Here is a 7,911-nt window from a genome sequence, read left to right as displayed (position 1 = left end):
TTGACAGTGGGAAAAAAAAATCAAAATGGCTGGATAAATAATGTAGTTGGAAAGAGCTTTTTATTCCTCAAGAGGTTGGAAAGAGCTTTTTATTCCTCAAGAGGGCGTTACTGTAGCCAAGGTTTATCTGGGTCAGAGGAACCTGCTGAACCGGTATCTTCATACAAACTCCAGGTCCGTCTGTAACACAAGGAACAGGACAGGCACATTAGGGCTTTTAAAATGACCTCTAACAGGCAAATGAAACAGCCCCGAGGAAGAAGTGGCTGTGGCTATGAGCAGCATGAATCAGCAGAAGTGAGTGTTACACACCTTCATGCACTCTCTATACTCTGTATTTGTCGTAAAATAGTCACAGCCCCAGACATGGGCTGTGCTGCACTTGAACATGCAAAGCTTTTGAACTGGTTGCTGTTGCTGTTGAGTCTGATATCCTGTTCTGCTGCTGCTTATGTGGATGAGCCCAACCTGGGCAAGAGCTTCTTGCCTCATCGTGAACCTGATCCTGGGGGTACTGTTGACTCTTCACAAGATACGAGGCTACATGTTTTCACGGTGGACTATGACTATGTGCAAATTCCCTATGAAGTTACTCTTTGGATCCTCCTTGCCTCTCTTGCAAAAATAGGTAAGTAGAAAATGGGTCTTGGGTCCTCCTACCTTGGCAAGAAGTTAAAAATATACCACATAGCCAAGTACCTTCCATGCATTTTTGTAGTTGGGATTGATTTTACAGCTTCTGTCCTCAGAAGAACAGGTATGTTCATTACTATGGCAGTAACAATATTCCATCTCTGAATGCTTCTAGCTAACTTAAGTAAACATATGACCTTATGTCTCTTGGGTTGTCTATGTTATTGAGTAGCAACACAGCTCCCCTACGCAGTGCTGTCCATCCCTTTTTCTAGTGTTTATACATCACAAGACACCAGAATTTGCAACCTGACACCACCGTAGAAATCAGTTACACCAGACTGAGATTTCAACATATTGAATTTGGGGGACAAAAGTGGAAAGAATTCCCCTGTTGTGTGAATAATAGGAAACATTTCCCTCTGAGCCTTTGTTTTACATGTTTGCACTCTAAAGTTGCTCAGAAATACCAGAGGCGAGAGACTGAGAGTCTAAGAGGATGTAGGTCATCAGAGATGTAGGGTGGGTACCTTCTGAATACAGACCAATGCATCCATCTTCTATTATAACTCCATGTGGGTATCTGAATGGAGCAAGACAACTCATTGAACAGTAGGGACTGCAATTAACATGGCAAATGGGTCATCATGTCTTACACATTTTCACAGCTGGGCTCAAATTATTTTGACTTCTCAGAATTAATGCAGCAATGTCAAATAAATGAAGAAGATGGTAATAATATGAAGAGCTGACACATGTAATTTTTTTTTTTTTTTAATCTTTCCATGGGTTTTTCAGACATTACTATAGAATAGGGTGGTAAGTGGGACTGATATTTATCTGAAGGTGGCCTGAAGAAAAACATTTTTCATATCATAGTCACCCAGCTGACAGAAGTCATTACCACTGATCATGATTTGCCAGTTTTATTATAGCTGATGATCTCAGTCCAATTCCTATAAACAATGTCCTCACTGCTAGCACAATAATCAAAATTTTCTCAACTAAAATTTGTTGTTATGGCATCAGCAGAGTGTGTTAGCAGTAAGCATATTGACCAATTTCTTTATTCATCATCCATAAAAGCACAGGACTTGCCATATGGCACATCTACTCAATGTTCTTGTTTTGAGCAAGAAATAGATACTTTAGAAGAACTGTGTGATGCTTTCCAAGTGAACCTGTTCCCTTTACTGAGAATTTTCAAATAATATTATTTTTGATGAAAAGTGTGGAGCTGCTGATTTCAAATATACTTGGAAGAAAGAGTTAGTCTGAATAATCTGGTTACCCAGAGAAGAAGATTTTCAAGCTGTTAAACATTTCCAGTGTTTTATTCAGGTATTATCTTTGTGGATTTCAAGATTTCAGGTTGGGAAACACTTTAGAGATCTTGAAAGGCAAAACAATCCCCTTATTCTGTAAAACTGACAGAAGACTTGAGCATGATAATTAAAAGGGAGATGAGTCAAGCTATGATCTTAACATTTCTTTTGGTAAAAAAAATAAAAAATGGTGTCCTAAATATATTATTGAAAATTTCATAAAAATATTTTTCTGTTCCTTTACTCTTGAAGATTGATAATTCAAGAGTCACAGAAATACACTCATGGCATTACATTCTAGAGTTACAAGATGAAGGCTGACCTACCCTCAGTCATAGAGACAGAGACATTGGATTTAAAGGTTTCTTAGTCTGCCTCATTCTCATTATTGTAAATTCTGAAAAATTCCTCACATTTCTAGTAGAGATACCTTTCATTCACAATATGATTACACAGTTCCTGGTATAGTGAGTAGACAACCTAATAGCAGTTGGGCATTAAGGATTCTTGAAGAATATTTCTTTCCAAATTGCGGAGAATCTTTTCAAAGAAGTTTCTGCCTTCCCAGAAGTGGAGCTTAGGTTCAGGCATGCCTGCTTAAAAATCAAAAGCTGGGAAGCAGGAAGAGAAGAGATTTATGGCCAAACTCTTGCCCTGCTTAATGATGCAAGTCTGGGAATGTTTAGTTTCAAGGGGAACAGTGCTGCCTGGTTTTACATTCATAATCCCAAGAACAAAAGCTGTCTGAAGACAAAGTATTCAAACACAGGCAAAACATCTCTCTGACAACTAGTTGATTTAAACTTGAATAATATCCTAATGTTTTATTCAAGGTTTTCATATCTATCACCGATTACCAAGACTCATGCCTGAAAGCTGCATCCTGATTGCCATTGGAGCACTGGTAGGAGCAATCATCTTTGCTTCGCATCACAAATCTCCACCAGTGATGAACTCAAGTATTTACTTCTTGTATCTCCTTCCACCCATTGTCCTGGAGGAGGGTTATTTCATGCCAACTCGCCCATTTTTTGAAAACTTTGGGTCCATTCTGTGGTGGTCTGTTCTGGGATCTCTGCTAAACTCATTTGGGATTGGCCTCTCCCTCTATGGAGTCTGCCAGATCAAAGCCTTCGGCCTGACCGACCTGAACCTGCTGCAGAATCTGCTCTTTGGCAGTATGATTTCAGCAGTGGATCCTGTGGCAGCGCTGGTAGTTTTTGAAGAAGCCTCTGTTAATGAGCAGCTTTACATGATGATCTTTGGAGAGTCATTGCTAAATGATGGCATAACTGTGGTGAGTTTCTTTCCACTCCTTGTCTTCCCTTCTTTGGGCTCTTGTGGCTTGTAGGGTTTTTGGGCACAGGACAACTGCAGCTTTAAGGAGATTCTAGATACATTATTTATTTTATAGATACTCCACTCGATTACCCAGAAGAGATTTTAATTACATCTTATATTAACTCTTTCAAAAGCATGTATTTTAGAGCTGCTGGAAGAGGGAAGTATATACATACAAACGAGAACTCATCTTGCTCTTGCATTCACTGAAGTGAACAGGTGAGCTACAGCTGATATCCCCGGTAGGATCAGTGTAAGACCTAATAATGTTCTTGGCAATATGCAAGGAAATAAATAGAAAATTGTACTGCTTAGAAACTGAAGGAAGCAGGGGTAGAAATATGGGAGCCCCTGCTTTGTCATATGCCTGAGAGAGCCCTCTGAAAAAAAAGATAAATCCAAATGTGGACAACCTTTGGAAGCCACACTCCATCCTCCAGCCAGAGACCTTTGAGAGGAATTCTAAATGTCACTAATAACATTGTATAACTATGTTTCTATCAGTAAAAAAAATGACATCTGACAAATGCTCACCTATTTTGGCAGTCTTATCTCAAGTATCCAGAAACAATGCTTCCAGAATAAGAGAGATTTTGTTTGGTTGGTTGGGTTTCTTTGTTGTTTGTTGTTGGGTTTCTCTTTTAATAGGAAAAGAGTGCTTTTACAGAGCTTCTTTTGCTAATATTTCCCCCCATATCTCATTAGTTCTGCTAAAATTGGAGCAATCTGAAACTCTAGCTGTAAAGCAGAAGTGGTAAGAACACTTAAAACACACATATTTTTCAAGGAACAAATTTCAAGCAGGAAATTTATTGCTCAGAAACCAACAGCACTGCTCCTGTGCTACAAGTTAATGGCAGATTAAGGAGTATCGTTAGATAAGATCTTTACAGAATTTAAATCACAGGAATCTAAACCACATAAAAACTATTCAGATAATGCTATACATGAGGTACAGCAAAACTTGGACTTGTAAAATCTGTATAAAGTTCACTGCTGAAAGGTTTCATGGGAGAAGTGCAGTTTATGAGTGATGAGGAAAGGAAAAAGAACAAAGTAATTTCTTGCAGCCACAACCTATTGATCATAAATCCTTCCTCTTGGTGAATCAGAGATGTAAGGCTGATGTAGAACTAAGGGACAAATGTTACTTCATTTACATGCAAACTGTCTGTGTGCTATAGTTGTGACAGAAAAACCCAGGATGCATCTATCACTTACACTTTGGTCTTTTTGGTTCCTTCAACTGCAAACCTCAAAAAATTAATACCTCTTCTTCACTCTGAAAGAGTTGTTTCATGTGTTTTTTTGACTGGCTCACTGCATTGCCTTTTCTTTTCTCACAGCTGTTATTTATGTCCAGGGTCCAACTCCTGATGGTATTTACATGAGCTTTCAGACAGGATCCTGTTACAGCATAAATGTGGAAAGACAGAAGGCCTTTTAAAACAGTGGTATTTAGGCACTCCTCAGCTTCAATAGGTGTGTTAGTAAAAGAGATGAAAGGGCTGTACATGGGGTATGCTGGCTACAACACTGTGAGTTCCCACTGCCCCCCCCCCCCCCCCCAGTTTATCTTTGGGGCTCTTCTCAAAGCAGCTGTGTTGCAAGCAGTTTGTCAGTTCCTGCTATTGTGTCTCTGCATCAACTACCACTCATCCATTTTCTGGGCATTTTAGTTTTCAAAATCTCTACCTGTCTTCATGCTTGAGAAGACTGAAGTATTTGTCACCTGAATGGAGTCCAATAGGTGGCTTTCTCCTCTCTGATATCCCACTTGCTTTAACAACTCTAAAACTATTTATCTCAGGTGTCTTATCTCACCATTTCCTTCTCTTTCTCTCTTAACCATTTCATTTAACTCTATGTGTTTAAAAAAGATAATATCTCCAAGATATATTAAGCATACATGTTTTTTTATTGTTTAAATACAAATATGCCCTGGTTCTCTCCAGTATGCTTATCAGCTAGAACATTTTTTCTCCAGCAGGAAAAACTGGTATGAATTTTGTTGAATTTGTGTATTACATTTGAGGCAACAACAGGTGTCTCCTATTTAGTTTAATATCCTGGTATTAAAAAATCGCAAAAGAACAGGCTGTGGAATTAGAATTATGATCTAGAAGTTATGCCTTTGACTTAAAGAGAGAAAGTGGATAATTTACACTTTTTACCCATTGGTACTTTTTCCTATTCTCCTCAGTAGGGCCATGTCTGTGGATGGAACAAGAATGCTCCAAGTCCTGTTAGTTGCACCCAGTTGTTTCTGAGCGCATCAGAACAGCTCAGACAGCAACAGGACTGGTCCTAGCATATATCATACATTAGTGGAGTTTCAAAGCCCTGTTCGAAATAGTGATGTTGGTAAATCCAGTGCAGATCTTATTCAAACCTGAACACAGGTGGAGCAACTTGATTTTGCTGCAAAATGTTTCAGGCATCTGAAACTCTGCTCCCGCATATACACATATCATTTTGTTTCTCAACAGGGGCTGAGCGCATGTATGCATCAGGAAATGGAATATTCCCTGACTGCTTCATCTCTGAGGCTTGATTTTAGAAACACTGAGAACATCTATATGTCATGCTGTACTCAAAATGAGTGCAAGTGACTATATTCTCTTATGGCACCCTTTCTTCTTTGTATGCAGCAGAACAGTTTAATCTAATACATGTTGAAGACCCAAGTAAAATTATTTTTTTATTTGAGGGAATCTGAATTTGCCCATCTGGTATCACTGAGGAAGGCTTTCACAACTGGGATATATAGGTGCTAGGAGGGAGGATGGAGATAGTCTCTGCTACTGATGTTAAACTTGATCCACTGTATTTAGAGTAAAACTAACTACAGTGGTCATTAAGAGTCATCTGGGTGGTAAGAAAAAGTTACCAAGACTGCCTGTGTTGGTGGTTAAGGCAGTCACTTGAAAATTTTTTTTTCCAATGCTTCTGATGGGGATGGCATGTGCAATAGTTGTATATAGACAGCTGGAGCACAGAGCAGTCCCTGGTGGGTCCCCTGTGGGTGACAATGTCATGCTCTCTCTTCCTCTTCCTGGCTCTAAGAGCCGCCCAGTGGTACACCACCACACAGTAACATTCTCTCCACAAAAGACATTCTCAGAGTTGCTAAATGACACTAAATATCAATCCACCCCTTCTTTTTGAGTGAATAAAAGCATCCTAAGCTGATCCAGGCTTTCCTACCATGTAAAGAATGATAGTACTCCATTGCGTAAACACTGCAATGTAACTTAGCTGAGCTGCACTTACATGGAGCCTTACTTGTATGACACAGTGCAGATTGTTATACAAAACAGTTTATTCCCAAGAAACGTGTTACAAAAAAATGGAAATTATGTCATATTTCCACAATTTCTATTTTGATGTTGATGATGATTTTGATGCCAACTCAATTAAATCATACAGACACTACAGGAACTAGGAAAGGAGAAATAAACCTTGCAAAGTAACTTGCTGAGGATAACTTGCTTTATTTGTAAGTCAGCATAGATTCATGCCTTGGTATCATTTACAAAGAACCACAAATCTTAGGAATAGGTTAAAGTCTACAAGAAGGGGGTACAGAGAGAAAACAGATTCTGCAATTAAAAGCTATATGGTAGGTTCAGTGAGGTTTGCTTACTGAGGAGAATGAACCCTCTTTTCATTATCTTCCACTGAACAGTCAAATTTCATACGCTGGTATTAGGAAAAAGTGGTTCTGTGTATTTTCTCACATGAAATATTTTGTTTTGCTTTGTCTGTCCCCCAGAAATATTAGCAATGAGCCTTCTGGAGAACAGGCTGTGTGACAGCCTCAAGGTCACAAGTGCCCAGCAGCAATTTAAGATTAGATAGTAACCGGGGAGTAATTATTATCCTAATGAACTTGACTCTTCTACCTGCAAACACCTGCTTTAATCTTCTTAATAACCTTCTGGAATGAACTAAATGAAGAAGAAAGACCAGAGAAAACCATAAAATGCAAATTACATTGGTCTACTTTTTGTTTTTGAACTAATGCTTTGATGGAACAGCTTTGGAGAGCTGGTGTCTTTAGTTGTTTCCCAAATTCTCTTGAAAACAGAAAGGTGACTTTCATGTGTTACACACTCACTGTAAACAGACCTGACAGGACTTAATATTAACCAATTGTCAACAACCTCTAGGACCTTTTTATTACTATACCACTTATTACTATGGAAACTTTCTATTAGTTTCTAAAAGATAAGTGGAAGTGGAATGTGCTGAAAATTTTCATCACCAATTTCCACGTAAAATAAATTATTGATAATAAAAGTATGATAAAGTTTTCTGCCCTAAATTAGAGAAATTATCTTTACAGACCCAATTATATAATACATTATATAAAAATTATAAATTGCAGTAAATTCAACCTTTCTTCTAATCTGACATTATTTTCCTTTAAATTTTGTCATTTCAAGATTTCTAGTCAAAATATGCATGTGTGAAGGGTCTTTAGGCCATTTAGAGTGCCACAGTTTTTGTTTCTTACTTTGAGATTGTTCCTCGGGGAGGAGGTTAAGTGGCATCAAACCCAAATCACGTGAGGATAGAGAGACTTCATTTATCTAGCTGGAGACAATAT

At 38.4% G+C, this 7,911-nt stretch overlaps 1 protein-coding gene across 1 annotated transcript in view; it reads left to right on the top strand.

Annotated features, from left to right (window-relative positions):
- Positions 1-263: 263 nt before the first annotated feature.
- Positions 264-7,911, top strand: part of LOC113949864 (sodium/hydrogen exchanger 4-like) — a 32,422-nt gene continuing 24,774 nt past the window's right edge. The window contains exons 1-3 of the mRNA XM_027648939.1: positions 264-628; positions 2,792-3,292; positions 3,888-3,921. Coding sequence (XP_027504740.1) covers positions 367-628; positions 2,792-3,292; positions 3,888-3,921 — 797 coding nt within the window. The 5' untranslated portion in view covers positions 264-366. The remainder of the gene's footprint in view (positions 629-2,791; positions 3,293-3,887; positions 3,922-7,911) is intronic.

This window comes from Corapipo altera, unplaced genomic scaffold (genome assembly GCF_003945725.1).
Source record: "Corapipo altera isolate COAL_440 unplaced genomic scaffold, ASM394572v1 0, whole genome shotgun sequence".
Classification (NCBI taxonomy): domain Eukaryota; kingdom Metazoa; phylum Chordata; class Aves; order Passeriformes; family Pipridae; genus Corapipo; species Corapipo altera.
Note: the sequence above shows the minus strand (reverse complement) of the source record. Positions and strands in the feature narration are given on the sequence as shown.